At 44.3% G+C, this 17,355-nt stretch overlaps 1 protein-coding gene across 4 annotated transcripts in view; it reads right to left on the reverse strand.

Annotated features, from left to right (window-relative positions):
• The window catches only part of celf6 (CUGBP Elav-like family member 6), a 162,687-nt gene that overhangs the window by 39,786 nt on the left and 105,546 nt on the right, over positions 1–17,355 (reverse strand). For all 4 annotated transcript variants that reach the window (XM_010791352.1, XM_010791354.1, XM_010791353.1 and 1 more), the window contains exon 3: positions 10,143–10,191. In XM_010791352.1, the coding sequence (XP_010789654.1) occupies positions 10,143–10,191 (49 nt within the window). The remainder of the gene's footprint in view (positions 1–10,142; positions 10,192–17,355) is intronic.

Below are 17,355 nucleotides of genomic sequence, written 5' to 3' on the forward strand. Positions count from 1 at the left end.
TGTGTAAAGTTGATAATTATCAGCCAAATGTTTGCAAATCCATCAAACTTCAACAAAGCCAGACTAAAACTGAGCTGGATTCACATTTCAGAAGAACACATATATTCCTGTTATCTTGTGCACCCACTGCCGAATTCTATACAACTGTTCACAAGTTAAATAGAAAATAAGATGCTTTCTTTGAGACAAATATCCACAATAACTGTGACCGTGACCTATGGTTTTCACAACCAAGTGATAGTGATGGTTGTTTGCAGAAAGCATTACAGCAGAACATAATACTCGTGAAAGTTACAAGGCCTAGTTATCATGGCTTGAATGAATGGCAAATATTTACAGTAGGTCGTTCAAATTGTGAGATATGAACTCCTTCACTTAATATTCCCGTTACTTTGCTTTCAGCCTCCAAATTACCCAGAAGCACTTGGGGTTAGGGGAGCTAAGAGAGTGATGCATGGAGAGTGATCTGTGTTTATTTAACTGGCCTCCTTCCCACTATTGTGACTAGGTTACTTCATTGTGTATAGAAAAAGTTTGTGAGATGCTTATTGCTCATCTCGTTCTTAATGGCCATTCATGTGAACTTTTCAAACCATTGAGCGCAATGCTACACATGAATGAATGGAATATCAGGGCTACGTCCTGAGTGTGAGACAGATATATTGTGTCTAATTCATCTCTCGTAAAGTTCAAGTGTAAGTAGTCATGGAAAAGTTTTAAAGTGAGAATGTACCGTAATTTTCGGACTATAAGCCGCGCCTTTTTTCCCATTTTTCGACGCTGCGGCTTATATAACGGTGCGGCTAATCTATGGATTTTTACAGCTAACGGCCACCACCTTTAACTCTATGGAGTTACATTAGCCATGACACTGCGTACAGCATCGAAGGTGTAAGAACAGCCCTAGAGTATCCACAACAAAAAATGGAGAGAACAGTGTACATAAAGATGACAAAAGAGAATGTAAGTGAAACAGCTGCCTCAAACAAATGGAAACCTATAGCCACATCAAAATAAATGCCCCACCCTCTCCCGCCCTCTCCCTCCCATCCTGGGCTGGAGGCCGGAAAAGAGTGAGACAGGTAGCGCGCAAAAGTAAAAGTGGAACCGAGAGTGGTACGAGAGACAGAACGAGAGCAAGACAGACAGACATTACGAGAGCGAGACAGTTTGTCCCCGTACCACTGGTTGAAAACCGCTGCTGTAGATCACTGCCGGTACGTGCGCTGGGAGCGCACCGTTTAAGTTTGAAAGTTGAAAAGTTTGTGTTTCTGAAACGCTATGTGATACAGTACAGTTTACACAGCACAGCACATGTTCTGTAGCTACTATTGCACTAAATGGTAACACTTGAATACGTTATGCAAATATGCAACTTGTTTGTTGAAATGTTAATAAATGGGAGCTTCCTCAAACAGCCATCTCTTTCCCGACAATCCCCTCTGTGCACGAACCCTTACATATGGTAATTAAACATTAAAACACCTGCGGCTTATAGTCCAGTGCGGCTTATATATGTACACATCATTCAATTTAGCTGCTGCGGCTTATATTCAGGTGCGCCTTATAGTCCGAAAATTACGGTATTTGACTATTTTCAGTTCATGTGAACCTAGTTGGATGTTCAATCTGAGCTGAGTACAATTTCTTGACCGATAGTCAATTGAAGACAAGTTCGCAGAGTTTCTCCTCATTACATTTAAAGGGCAGCTCCCCCCCCCCCCCACACCAATATCTTCAACACACTTCCTGAGCTCCAGAAGGGGGCGCTCTGGTTCAGACCTATACTCCTTATACTACTACATGTTGGGCCTGCCAGAAAGCTGGATATTCCTTATTAATCTTTCCAGTGCCCTGACATTAGACAGTGCATTCATCTTCTTCACGTCTTTTCCATTATGCATCTCCTATTCCGCCGTGTTGTGGAATGAAATGGCTGCTAGCAAGAACCCATCGCCAGAACTGATGGAAAGTGGCAGGAAGAGGAAGACGAGTTTATTGGAAATGACACTGTTGATCTTCAGTGCGAGTCATTTGACTGGTAGGGAGCGGGCGAGGAGCGGAGGGCGAGAGCGTCACCTGGGCCTCGACAGATGTGACGCCTCCTGTACCTGCCAGGCCCCATTAGACGCAGCTGTTCTAAAAATAAAGCACCAGGGCTTCCTTTTTTGCAGCGGGGAAATCGGATCCTGTTCCTATTCCTGTAAAGTTCAAATGAGACACGAGCCTGCTTCCCCGCTTGGCCACACAAATGAGCACCTGCATAATCAATAAGGCCTCGCCGCCTTGTCTCTACTGCTGGTGTTTGTAGCGATGGTGTCAGTCTATGTTTCTGTAGTCATGCCTCACACAGCAGGAAGTCTCAAACCCACCAGCTGAGCCTGCTACTCCTGCTCATTACTGTCCCCCCACCCTTGGAGCTCCAGGGCAGGAACCCCGAGGAGATCGCCACAGAGACACCCACTTATGCTGTCCACCTAGATTTAGCAAAGACCGTCAGAAGGACAGACATCTTGCAGGATATCGGCCATCAACCTGCGTAGCTGTAAAGTCAGCTCTGAACAGGTGTTGGAGAGAAATGAGCCTGACCCCTTGGCCATGGCAGCAAAGGTGAAACATGAAACGAGACAACTGCCCATCCAGGGCTCACATGACTTTCCCCTGATCGCCCCTCCATCTTTCTGATTTGCAAAGAGGTGTCACTGGTACATCTTAAACGGGCAGAGTGCAGTTTTACAGGCCTCCTGCAGTGTGTTAATGTTTTGGGACAAAAGTCTCATCTCGGTCCTGGCCCAAGGAGATCTAATGGCGGCTTTACAAGGCTAATTAACAAGCCATGAGCGAAGGAATGAACTTTCTAAATGTGCTGGCAAACGCAAAAATAAATTACACCCCAGTGAAGGCATTAAAGGAAGTGTGAGTGTACTTGGGAGCCTTCCTTTGGGAGAGCCACAGCGAGAAAATGAATTTGGAGCTGCTATCTTTTCATTGCCTGACCTAAGAGTGTCTCAGTCGACCGACTGCCTGCCCCGGACAGAGTCTAGATTGCTATTAATTAGTCCACTTTGCACCTGTCTCCAAAGCAGCTCTTATTGGATTTTACATGATCTCGCTCATCTCCTATGGCCACTTGCAAGCCACTTTAAATTGGCATTTTACGAATATGAATAAATATCTTGTAATACACCCAGCGCACCACGACTCAATGACTCCAAAGAGAAGTAGGTCGAAGAGAAAAAAAAGGACTTTTGCAAACACATGGATGTACTTTTTTTCAAGTGCAGTCGTGTATTTGCATTAAGAGGGGTGAGGACCTTTCTGGAATTGTCAAGGATACAAAAGTATGACAGATCTCATTGAGTTCACAGTTTGACCTCTGGGTACTTATCTCTCAATGAGAGGGGCTCATCTTATCCTCTAACAGAGCAGGGGCTCACAGCTGGAGAACATTTGAGCTCTACAGCACTTCTCTGCTCTCCTCTGTAGAGACCTTTGTAATGTGCGCTTTTAAACCTTGTAACTACTTAAAAATATAATGTGTGTGTGTCTGTTAGTTATGATAATAAGCAGATAAGGAAACAGTGGCTTGAAATGTGTTTGTGTCTATATGCAGAAATATGTTATATGAAACGTGCATTAGGGCTGCAAAATGTACCGAAATGTTATAACAATTGCAAAAAGGAGTACTGCAACATCCAGATTGTAATTATTATATTATTTTGATACATTTTTCCATGATTGGGTTACGGAATAGGATCATTTTTTTTATTCAGAATTCTGGCTTTAATCTCAGAATTCTGACTTTTTTCTCAGAACAAAAGAAATATTATTTTTTTGGGAGAAAATAAATTCTGACTTTAAAGTCAGAATTCTGACTTTTTTCTCCCAAAAATGTTTATGTTTTTTGTTCTAAGGAAAAAGTCAGAATTCTGAGATTAAAGTCAGAATTCTGACTTTTTTCTCAGAACAAAAAAAAAACGTTTTTTTTTCAAATCCTCCCAAAAAAAATAATCATGTGGCCCTAATCCTCTTCCGTGTTGGGTGAATAATGTTAAAAAATAAATAAACCTTCCATTGATTCAATTGCAATAATCGCAATTATATATTATTTTCTTTGTTATTTCAAAACTGAAGCCCTAACGTTACGTTAACACCTATACACATTTGTGCTAGAAGACATATAACCTTATTTTCAGGCCATTGTCAGCACTCCCTTTCACACACAAGTCATCCACACGTCGAGCAATTCTGTGGATTATGGTTCCATGTCAGTCTCCAGCCATGTCCAAACTGAGGTGGCATGTGGACAGCTCCGTTTTATGAATGCAAATAAAAAAACGGAGATCAAAAAAGTTATCAAAACACTACTGACATCTGACAATTGCTTGTCTCAGGAAACCTTTTCATTTCAGCGGCCGGTATATTAAAAATTAATGGATTTTGCACAGATGCCATATGCTGTCAAGATTGATGCTTCTCCCCCTGGAATAAAGTGCTACTTGTGGTGTAGGCTGAAGTGTGTGCATATAGATTGCGCTTTCCCTTTCCTCTGATCTCCTTTTGTCTTTCTATTGCCCTCTCAGTATATTTCTCTTTACCCCTTATTGTCATGCCTCACTCTACTCTCCCTCTCTCCAGGCATAGAGTCAGTTATTGACTATTTTCTTTTCAAAAGTTTCTGCTGGACTTAATGGGAATATTTTCTTTAAAGAGTTTCTCTCCTGTCCTGGTAAATAATCTTTTTTTTTATTTTGTATTCATTTTTTTGTCAACGATTCTATCACTTATTGCCCGCTGGCAGCAGTCAGGGAAGCTTGCTAGTAGTAAGTGTTCAGAAAGCATGGACAGCTGCATCCAACGATAAAAGACGCCTGCTAGGCCGCTGGGTGCATTTCAAATGCAGAGTAATGTTCCAGGCAGCACAACAGAGAACTTGAGCTTCTTATGGTCTCATTAGAAAAGCCTGATGCCGGTGCGCTGCTGCCTGGGAGGTCCGCCACCAGACCCCCTCACACATGTGGGCGTACAGACCGGGTGCACTACATTTTTAGAATGGAACATTGACTGATTTGTCATCATTACTGCATTTCCTTTTTATTTAAAAATGGGACTAAAGGTGCCATTTGCTTTCAGAAAAGGTTTTGGATATTCTTAACCAATCATTTTAAACATATACAGGGAATCATTTGATTTCATATTTATTAATAAAAAAGCATTACTCGATGGAAGTATACTACTTAAGGATTTCATAGTTACCCTGTCAACCATTTCCCTACAGTACAGTGTTTCATTTAAGTCCCTGTAATATTAACATTTGCTAAATGCTAAATTCAGTTTCAATATGCACAGTGCATGTTCTAATTATTGTAAAATGAACATGATATATATTGGTATCTGTTGAGCTGAATTACTCCAACCTGCTTGGTTGCTCTTTCTTTCAACAAACATCTTCAATAACTTAATGAGCACAATTCTACTTATAACTCAAAATTAGTTGCTACCAGGCAAACAGAAGTAATTAGACCCCATCCCGGTGAAAATGATGTGTCTACTCTAAACCGTTCTGCTGCTGGTTCCAATCTGATGTATGCAAGTGGATTATCCGGTAGTGAGGTGGTAAATGGAATAATCAGAGGAGAACAAACATTATAATTGTCAGTGTATCAGGCCCGATGAGAGGATACAGGCTATATGTTTGTAAATGCATTACTTATACCACTAAAGCTGTAATATCTGTTTACCCAGGGGAGTGGGAGGGGGGCTGCCAGCCTTCTCGTATGCATGCATGATCAAAAACAAGCTCAAAAGGACACATGCGCAAATAGTAATTTTTCTACATTTGAAACATCTCTCCTAATGGCAAGGTCGAATCATGGCGCTTTCCGTAAGTCGATGCCTTAAAACCTCAAATGAAGTCACTGTTGGAAATCTCTGAACTATTTCTCCTGTTCAAGCGTCCCCATGTCGGTGTGTATTTCTCAGCACACACATATCAACCGCTGCCAGGGTTCGTCTTGACTTTTCAGAGTTTTGCACGATCGTGTCCAGAGGCACAGAGGGATCTTTTGGCTTCATTTGCATGTAAAGTAGAGCGTGCTCTTCTGTGGGCGTGAGGTGCCTCCAGACAGCCCCTCCCATGTGGCCCCGGCAGACTGAGGCAGCCAGAAGCCCTCACTCTTCCCTACCTGCTGGGGTGGGGCATGACAGCACACTGCGCAACATCTTAAGGTCATGTCAATCTCTTCAGTGCCCCGACTGGGGTCAACCTTCTGAAGAGCAGCAGGTTGGCAAGGACAAACACGACCCATTCACAAAGACTCGCCTCAGACAGACAGAAAGGCATGGATGAGATATTAAAAAGCCTCACACAGGGCGGCACATGAAGGGATTCCAATGCTCCTGGCACTGTATAAGTATCCAATAAAACAAAAGTGCAGGGAGCTAATAAACAAGTAGGGTAAAGAAAGAGACGAATGCACTTTGAGTGGCACTTTGTGAAAAAGTCGATGTTGATGGAGGTTGCCGGGCATTTCGGGAGAGTGTTGAAACCGTCTTATCAGAGTTAATAAAAGAAGAGGGTGTTGCTGGCTGACCCGTCATCGCTCTTCTCATCAGTGTGGTCTCCAGACTCACAGCAGTGGAGAGAGGAGTGGGACCTGGCTCCAAGATTGTGTTTAGATAATGGCCATCTCCAATCATAGATAATCTGGCCCCATCTTTTCTTCACAGACACAGCGGCAGACAAGGTCAGGGGGAAAAAGATTCCTGGCGAGGCGAGGAGGAGATAGGGATGGGGCGGCTCTGAGATGATTTACTGCTGAGATTCACTCAGCTGCCTCCATCACCCTCCGTTAACTTTCTCATCCTGTCGTCTCTTCCCCTCTCGCCCTTTTTGTCTTCTTTCCCTCACTCTCTCGCATTCCTCCATGGGCCTTGTACTGAATCCCCATCTTTCTCACTATCACTCGCTTCATCTCTCCCTTTGCACCGCCGTACCGATAAGAAACGAAGAGAGACAACTTTCCCTCATTTATTTCCCTTTTGGATTGAAGCTTGAGTTTTAAGGGGCCTTATAGAGTACGAGTGTCTGTTCCTGCACTGACCACAGAGCAAGCAGAAGACCCATGCCTCGATTGCCTCTCAGAATCTCTAAGTTGAAATCATTCTTTGATAGAATTGGGCAGCAAAGAAAAGTGCTGTTAAGAGGCATCAGACAAATGTGGACTTTGTGGGGAAGAGGTCGGCTGACTCAAGGAACAGAAATAGATTTAAAGGCTGTGAAGCTCGCCTCCCACGCTCCATTCTTTCTTGATAATCCATGGAAAATATAAAATAAGACATGAGTCACTGTGTTAGACAGCCAGAGAATCAGCTCTGTGATCCACAATGGCAGCCGAGCGGCAGGATTGCGCAGCGCCGAGCCACCCCCGGTCCTTTTCTGAGCTCTGGTTTTATTTCTCCTCCTGACACTCCGATATCCCCAGGGAGAGAGGATGTCTCTCAGGGACACCGTGAACAAAAGAGGGGCCACTGGACTCCCCGGATGGAGTAATGGGCCCTAATGCCGGCACATGCACGTAATCGAGACCTCAGCTCAACATCCAATGACAGATAATTGCTGATGTCTTGGTTGTGATAAATGTGACTCCTTTCCAGAGGTACAAATGTCCCGGTGCAGCCCTGGGTTTGACAATCGAAAGGCCCCACTGGGATTGGTGTACCTGACTGCTCCCAAGGCTTCCACAGATGAATCTCTTTCCACTTTCTCTCTTTTAGTCAGTCCTAGCAGGGCTGTCTATTTTCCTTTAACCACAGGCCTTCATAGTAAATCTCATTTCATTGTCAGCCGCGACTGTGGTTTACTTCCCCGGCCTGTGTGCTGACTTCCTGTTGCCATTAACGCTCAATATCTCTGTTGGGGCCTGTCTGCTTGGTCTTATTTCATTCTGTGCTGTGTCCTATCCTGTCTCCCCATATAGAATGTTCATCTGACAGAGCTGTGCCAGCCTAAGAGCTCTCTGTATTTCATTCACACTGCCTGTTCATCTCCCTTCTCTTCCTGCAGGAAAAAGGGTAGTAATTGATATTGGGCCCCATCCATCCTCCCCTCTTAAGTCCAGGGATCCAATTTATCTTGGTGAGAATGCCGATTGGCTCTCGCCCAGGCCTTGTCGGTCACTTTGCCTGTTTTTAGATGGCCGTTAATTAAAGCGCCGCCATGACAAAAATAAGATCTACATGGGGGTGTGTGTGTGGCAATAGAAATGGGCCATCTGATTCACACTTGACCACATAAATCAGCCGAGTGGCTCAGTCTAATCTGACCTAGGCAGTCTAAATCACCACTCTGAAATGCAAGCACGGGGCAGACACAGACCAGTCCAATTAGATCCAATTCCAGCCATGTAAATCTTTAACAGGCTTAATCTGCATTAACCTCTGTGATGTTAGTCACAAATGGCTTCAGAATGATCTAGTCAATCACCATGTCATGACGCTGTGCAAGAGAATCGGTGCAATGTCAAAGCACAAATGCACATTTAAATGTTATTCAGCTTGCTGGTGCAGGGTTACTTTTTGAAAAAGATCAGCATATTAGAGAGTTGAACTTGCCAATACAGTATGCCAAATCAATCGATCTTTAGATCAGGGATTTTCCAATTCTTAAAGTGGACCTATCATGCTATATTTGAATAATATATTGTAGGACCATACCTATACAGTATAAGGCATATTTATACTTTTTATTTTTCAAAATACCAAACAGATCATGCATTTGAGCCATTCCTCATTCCGCTCAATTGAACACTGTCTTTGCATCATGAGCTGATTCTGTGAGAACAGCACCACCTACAGGCCTGGCATATGTACTACAGCGTCTCCAGCGCTTTCGAACGGCAATGTCCGTGGCTGTCTCCTCCTGATTGGTGGAGTTGGCCCAATAGCCGTAGCGCCACTTCTTTAACGTCATAGAAGTGTTCAAATCTGGATCAGTCTGTATCAGATCCGTTGCAGCCCCTTTTTAAGAGATTTGGGTATGGAGGAAAATAGAGAGGGTTGTGTTTTCTGACACTTGGTGAGTTCCCTGGAACACCGGGGACACATATTCATGTATACAAGACGTACAAAAGTGCATTTTGCATGATAGGTAAACTTTAAACTGTTGTCTTCCCCTTGAATAATGCGCCATAAACCCGTTTAGTTTACTTGCTTAGTTTCCTTCGTTTCTGGGATGCTTATGGGACACAATGAGGTTATTTGATCCCATATAGAGCATAGACACTAAACAACTCCTGTCATAACTTCCAACGACACATACAATTATGTGCACAAGCATTTATTAGTTTGAGACTTTTAGAAAGTAGGTAAATCTGTAGCATGTGTGCATACTTCTATATTGTGATCTCTTTAACCAAATATATACAATACTACTATAATGATACTTTTATTCAGGTATATAATTCCAGTGTAATTATGTCACAGAACTATTAATGAGGCAAACGGGTAGATAGGTGTACTATAGGCAGATGTATATGTACTATGTGTGGATTTTAGAGCAGTAATGCAGGAACTGTATATAATAGACAATAAATTGGGCTCTTACTTTTAGACAAAAAAAACAATATTGTGTACCACAAACATATTCTTTACCTCTTAATTATAACATATCCCACTTTGAAAGACTCATGTTGTCTTCATATAGTAACTAATAAAGTACATTTAGTCAAACGGATAGTGTCTCTCTCCACTAAGTAGCTCTGAGGTGCTTCTTTGTGTATGTTTGGGTTGTATCTCAGTGTCTCTTAACTTTGAGCAGATCTCTACGGTGTTCATGGGACGGAGATCCTCCACTCCCCATTGTTTTCTGTTCCCTCTCTCTGTCTCGTGTATTTCTCTCCATGTTTCTCTGTCTCGTCTTTGAACCGCTCCCAGTGACAGTGAACCTGAGACAGCCCCTCTGCTGGCACAGATGGGAAGTCAATAGAAGCAAGTGACCTATATTACGGACTACTCTACTACTCCCAGTGTGTCTCAAGTGAGAGCAGAATATTAAGGATAGAGTGTGCAGTGTATTTGTGTGTTTGCGTGTGTGTGTTTTTTTAAGGGGTGTGTGCAACGGAGACCAGGAGAAGGTTAATTACCTCCTCGTCCTTCGCTGTCGGCTGGCTTCACCTGGATGGGCCGGTTCATCTGGAGAAAGAGAGAAAAGAAAGAGAAAGGGAAATCCCAGGTTAGCACGAAAACGATAGGAGCAATATGTGAAGTGGAAAGAGAACGAGTGCAATGTGGCGGTTTTCCTGACGTGCATGTCCTGAGTTTGTCCTGCTATGTGAGCTGAACGCAAAAATCAAACAGTGACGACGGTTTAAAAGAGATAAATCTGCGCAGTGTTTCATGCCAACGTGTTTAATTAATCCAGCGCACTGCCTCTAGAGATGCCTGAATTCCCCTCACAGTTCAGCAGAATTAGCACTTTTCAATGACGGAGCCACACGGGGTGTCAGATGGCACTTGGAGATTAATACCATTACATCAGCCACTCCGTGCCCCACAGGGAGAGGTCCTTTCTGGCTGGCCCTTGCTCGTCCCCTCCTGGCTCCAGACTCCCAGTCACCAGCTATATCCTGCTCATCCCTGACCCTAAGTGATCCCTCTCTCCCTGCCGCCATCCCTTCCTCCTCTCTACCCAGAAGCCCTGTTGCGACTCCGGACCAACGCGCCAGTGGTCTGGACAGCCAACCCCTCCCTGCTCCAGCCTGCTCCTCCTGGAAGCGATTGAGAGTGACTGCACAGCGAATCTGTGAAACAGCTTGTGAAAGGTTAACAGTAGGGAATCGATAAACAACCTTTGAAGAACCATTTTATAGTGAGGTGAAAGCAAACGTTGCCAAGCTAACATAAAAAAGCCTTTTTAAAAACTGCATGGCGTGAATAAAAACTCCCCTGGCTCTCTTTGCTCCCATGTCTACAGCCTACTTTTTACTCTCACTCCCTGGAGTTTGAATATAAAAGCAGGAAAAAACACTCGACCCAGTGCCTTCACTGAAACAACAATAACATCCTCTCTTTCGTTTTTGGAAAGGTAGGTGTTAAGAGCCACCCTCGAAGACCTTTGCTTATTGAGGCTTCCCACGCATTTCGTATTTGGCTTTTTGTTTTATTTCTGGCATGGTGTTTTCTGTCTTCAGTCAGCAGCAAGCCCATCTTTCTAACTAGGCCATGCAGACAGGTCCAACATGTGAACGCCAGTGAATGGCACACGGTCCTGCCCCCTCAGATCTGTCAGCTCGGGCAGCACAGTGGCTGTTGGGCCCCCAGGCAACACAGCACTTGCCAGCAGTTGACCGGGGCCAAATATAGACCTAAGACTTTGGACGTGTACAGACACGCGTATACATGGTGACACCCCGGGGACGTAATGTACGCGTCTAGAAAAAAGCTGTGACCCTGGAACAAAGCTAAAAGAGATGATGGACGTATCACAAAGACAAGCGAATGAAGCTGCACACACAGACATTCACACCAATACAAACAGACATGCGTACATACAGTACAAACAGACGTGTCCAAAGGTGGAAGAGGTTGATAGTGTTTGACTTTGCATATACTAACATGCAAAAGCGACGTGGTCTGTCATAACTCATTTTCCTTACGTTCTCAGGGGGAAAGAGCCGGCTTGATGAAGCTATTAAAAATGAAATTGACATAGGGTCATGTTTGTTTGTGTTTACAGTTTCAATGAAGGGTTGAAGGGGGGCACTTATCTTAATCATTATTAGAAAGTTTGTATGGCCTTAATCAGCCAGACAGGGGGATGTTCTATTTCTGGCTGGTTCAATATTGCACTAATTATGTTAGAAAGTGAATCTGAGTTAAGGTTCAGATAGGGTGAAGCATTGATACTGTATGTGAGTATGCGTGTGAGAGAATTAAGGTCAGTTGGTACATTTTGTAAGTGTGTGTGAGTGTGTCTCAGGACGGGGCAGAATTTGTCTCGCATAAGAAGTTCAGAGTAGCCTGAGGTCCCCAAATCCCTGTCCAGTGATCAGTAGGCTTCCAGGTCTTAAACGGCAGCGATTGGTCAGGAGGCTTCATTAGTAGCCCCTGAGCCACTGCACCAACGAGAGTCATTAGACGACCCAAAAGTACACTTGGGGTTGCTAGGCAACCGAGCGGAGGTGGCCGGCAGGCAGGCAAAGCAAGGCAAGCTGGCCGCTGGTCTGTGGGCTGTTAGCCAACCAATCGGCACTCCTTTCTTTCTTCTTTTTTTTCTTTCACTTGGTCCAAGGAGGTCATAGTGAGAGGGTAGGAAAAAAAAAAAAGATTTCTTAACTCCCACCTTCCAGCATGTCCCACTTTCATGTCCCTTTTTAGTGACTGTGACAATGAGTTTTCAGAGCGAGTCTGCTGAAACGTCTGCTCCAGCTTCCTGCCAAATTATGGAGTTCAGCGCCATGCCAAACTATGGGGAAGTGAGGAGCGCTCACATGCAAATGGCAGGAATTAAGAGGTCTGCTTCTTTCAACTACTTTATAGTGTTCTCTACAGTACGTACACGTTCTTGTGCAAACGGAGGAAATGTTTCAGCACACACACACACGCCTACTGCACAGAAATATTGAAGTTGACTTATATCGTCACTTTCTCTCACTCTCTCTCTCAATGTCACACACACACACACACACACACACACACACACACACACACACACACACACACACACACATATATATGCACAAAAAGTCTAGGGGCTCAATAACAGCAGGTGGCTTAGGTGACATTTTAATCCCTTATTACTGAGTGCAGGATTAGCCAACAGATCAAGGCAGAGTTAATTATACGAATTCATCAGAGGCTGGGCGAAGAGGCAGCCTGCGTTCCCCTAGGGCCAGGACCCACTCCCCGCCCCCCCCACACCACCACCCACCCTTTGCCTACACACTTAAAAACACACACATGAAGAACGAGGACAGTTACACGCTAAGGGAGAAGCTAGCTAGTTCCTTTTAGCATTGCAGCGGCAGGAAGCTTGCCTCAACAGATGTTGTAAGAAAAATGACAACCTTCCCATTGGACATCGCACAATGAACTGCATACATTGGAGAGAAGCACTACAGGTTTTTTTATCCTATAGCCCTGTGGCTGCTGAAGCTGAAAGGAGTTCAACATCCCCCAGTCTTGCTTTATCTTTGTCTCTCTGCCCCTTTGGCCTCCAAAACCAATATGCTTCCCACCACAGCCCCTTAATGGGTTGATCAATGCTGACAAATAGGCAGCTCATGCTGTCTTGCCTGGGAACTCACAGCTCTGTGCCTGTGTGCTGCTGCACTTAGAAGGGCCATCTCTCTTTCTCCTCATCCTTTTTTCTGTCTTTGTCTTTCTTTCACCGTCCATATTTCCCCTTCCTTCATGCTCTATTTCCTTCATGTCTATACATTCATTTTTCTTTGCTCTAATCTCTAGAGGCAAATCTATACTTTTCATTCTGTAATGATGAATAAAAGTCATTGGCGGGTGGAAGGCCAACCGTGTGGAAGAGAGGAACTTGCTTACATTTTCCAGTAAAGGTCTGTGTGTGTGTGTGTGTGTGTGTGTGTTCGTCTCAGAGTGTACGTATGTTGTGTGTGCATTTGAGTCCATCTTTCTTTCGGTCAGTTTGATTGATAACAGTGTAGAGAAAGAGAGAGAAAGACACCCCTGGCCTTTGACCATGTTCTGTGAAAACCACTGCTCACAAAGCAAGCAAGAGGAAATGCTTTGCCAGAAAAATGTTCTCCAAGAACTTTGACACAAGTAGCTGTACTTTGGCTGTAGCTTTTACTTTTATATTTTTAGACGACTGGCAATAGCTGATTTTAAGCCCAAGTGTTTTGTGTTCAAAAGTTTGATTGGACAAAATAAATACCACCTGTGGGAAGATCATAATTCTAAAATCTGAGTACCGTTATTTCTTTTCTAGCTGCATGTCAATTATTAGCTGTTTCTCATCTTCTCATCATATCTAGATCAGAACTTTTTTATTTTAGAGTCATCCTCAAGTATGATTAATAGAAATAATGATGTAAAAATACTTTAATACGTTTTGGGTGATTAAGAACTTATTGTATTATTAAGTTGGATAATTCTGATGTCTTCTGGGTAGATATTTGGTCAAATGTGCACTGAGCTAAACACAAAGAAGGTTACATGTGCAGTAAATGTTATATGTCATTGGCAAGTTCCTCCATCGCATAAAGCTCATTCTGTTATCCTACGGTTTAATGTGATCCACTAACCCGCTTTCAAAATGTTCTCGTCTGACGCTGGCAGGACATAAACATGTCCAAGTACCTTGTGTCAGTTTAAACACAAGCGTAACATTTTATAACACTAACAGTTTTATTTATTGTTTTGCATCTGTGATAATGCATTGTGTACTTTGCAAGTGGCCCATTGTCATTCTGGGTGCCTTTAGTTTGTTCTAGTGAGGAAATTCATAAAGTTAGACTCATCTAGTGTTGGCTACATCTCCATGCAACAAACAAAGCCACTTCTGCCAAAACTGTGATTGAGCATTACCCTGTTTGAGCCCCACATAAACTCACAATTTCCCAAAATAATCCTGTTTACAGTACATGACATCCCCCAAGAGAAAAGTTCTTTTTCGACTTCCAAAACAAATAACTTGTTTCCTGACATGCCACTGTCAAAAGTAACTAAAACAGTTTCTCCCATGTGTGTGCTCCAACATATCATGCTGTTCACCACGGCAGATCAAGCTGTGCTGCAATTTGAAATGCATTGAAACATAGAGTACAGAACTACACTTGCAAAAACCTGTGTTGGATGCAATGCTACATGCTGCTTTTGCCCACTGTGACCCAGGGATTGGTGAGGACTCATGCCATGACTAGTATCTTAATATATTGAGAAAGTTCCATAAGATTTCTTATTAAAGCTAACTGAACACATGTATGTAATTGTATTCTGTTATTCACACCTTTTCACAGTAAAATAACGTTATAGAAAATAATATTGCTAATCTGTTCTTGCTGTCATCTTGTCAAGTCATCTGGTAGCATTCTCTTGATCAGCCACCCATTGTTTCATGCCTCTCATTATTTTCCTGCCGTTTCCCCGTCAGTGAAGTCATTGGAGCTGTTGATGCCATTTACAGCCTTTTAAGCTCAATTACAGATGTTAAACGCAGGCTGGCTTTCTTGGAGAGCCGACTTAGAGCCGGTGGCGATGGCTGAGATCGAGAAGCCTCGTTCCAAACGCAGATATAAGGACGCTAAGACCCTAACCTTTGACCATTACAAAGCCAGTATAAGTGCCCTGACCTCTGTCATTATTACCAGTGCCTTGGAGCTTTAGGGAATCAAGGGGAATCTTCTGCTTTATTGAATGGAATTGACATTTCTGTCAATATGTGTTTTAAAGTGTCATCGATCGTGATGCTTGTAATTGGTTTAAGTGTTTTTATTTGAGGTACATTGGTTTTTCAAGCCTGTTTTGCACCAGCACTGACAATTGAACATTTCAAATGCCAACAGAGAGATAAATCCCTTTATAAAATAAAACTTTAAAATGATTTTTTATACTGGAATTATTCAGGTAATAGAAAAACAACAAGAGCATTTTTGATGTACTACCATCTCTGCAGGTCAATCTCAGAGGCAAACAAGCTCCTAGATCTTGCACAGCCTGTACTGTACCAGCCCAAATTACTTCTTCCATCACCCATCGCTCACACGTCAGGACATCCTGCCCCTCGTCTCGGTGTGGAAGAGAAACAGGGCCAGCGCAGCGGGAACGAGACTTTCTCTCAAATTGGTGTGCGGGTTCACAGCAGCCTCCCTGTGAGGCCAGCGAGTCATGAGAGGTGGAGTGTGTGTTGGAAGAGACGGGTTGAAGCTGGAGTGATCACACACTGCCTGTCTCCCTTCGGAAAACACATGAAGGAAGGCTGTGTCTGCCTCATTGCGAGGAAGAGGGAGAAGGGGCGCTGACAGCTCAACAGAGGGTGGCTGCTGGTGAAATGCCGCCTATATTTAACTCTGAGCCCGACTTCCTATTTAAAGAAAATGTACTTCGGGTCGGTTTGGGAATGGGAGCAGAAAAATGTTGCTTGTCACCAGCTAACACAGTTTCCCCTGGTGTGATGCTGCAGCGTCATAGGGGAACGTCTCTGTGTTTGCGTTTTTGTCTTTGTAATCTCTCCATAATTACCTGGCAATTGATTCCCCCTGGAGGCGGGTTTGGGGCTTTTAATTTATCGCTGTGATTCCGGTATTGGCTCTCCCGGTCCTCTGAGAGTGGAAGAGAGCAACTGAAGCGATCCATACCGCCGCACCCTGCTCGACCTAGTCCAAATCTAGTCTTGGACTTTCTATTTTCATCTTTGTCCCGGTGCCCAGCAGGCCTCCGTTCGAGGTGGGACAGTGGCAGAGAGTGGATGAGAAATCGAGCCATCATGTTATCCTCTGCTCGATAAAGCCTCTGTTCTTCCTCTGACTGTAGATGGATTGCTCCGTAGATCACTGCGAGCATTACCTATTACATTTATTGCATTATTTTTCCACCCTATCCCCCTCCCTCCTCTTCCCATGAATATGAAGGGTGGGGGGTGTGGAAAGAAGGACAGGGGGAGTCGGGGTATAGGTGCATCGGGAGGAAGAGAGGGGGGGGGCAATTTGCATAGTGAGACAAGAGCTACACAAAATTAGTCAAAGTGACAGGGAGTTTTATGAGGTCTGGTCTTGTGGGCCGACTGTGCTCCCCTCCTCTCTCTCCGTCTCTGGGCCCATAGGGACGTGTGTGTGTGTGTGTCGTGGGTGTGTGTGTGTGTGTGTGTGTGTGTTGTGTGTGTGTGTGTGTGTGCCTGTGTGCGTGCGTGCGTCTGCCTGCCTGCCTGCCTTGCCTGCCTGCCTGCCTCCTGCCTGCGTGCGGGTGCGTGCGCCCGCTCTCCCTCGCGTTCCCTCTGCGTGCCGGTGCTGCGGGCGTGCGGTCGTGCGTGGTGGCGTGGTGCTGCGTGTGTGTGTGTGTGTGTGTGTCTGCCTGCCTGCCTGCGTGCCTGCCTGCTTGCCTGCGTGTGTGTGTGGTGTGTGTGTGTGTGTGTTGTGTGTGTGTGTGTGGTGTGTGTGTGTGTGTGTGTGTGTGTGTGTGTGTGTGTGTGTTGTGTGTGATGTGTGTGATGTGTGTGTGGTTGTGTGTGTGTGTGTGTGTGTGTGTGTGTTGTGTGTGTGTGTGTGTGTGATGCGTGTGTGTGTGTGTGTATATTTCTGCATTTGAAATAGGGACAAGAGCTGAAAGAAGTGTGGAGGAGAAAGGAAGGGGAAAGGTGCGGGCACAAATGTAGGCAGTAAAAGTGAA

This window comes from Notothenia coriiceps, unplaced genomic scaffold (assembly GCF_000735185.1).
Source record: "Notothenia coriiceps isolate Sejong01 unplaced genomic scaffold, NC01 NC01_scaffold00035440, whole genome shotgun sequence".
Classification (NCBI taxonomy): Eukaryota; Metazoa; Chordata; class Actinopteri; order Perciformes; family Nototheniidae; genus Notothenia; species Notothenia coriiceps.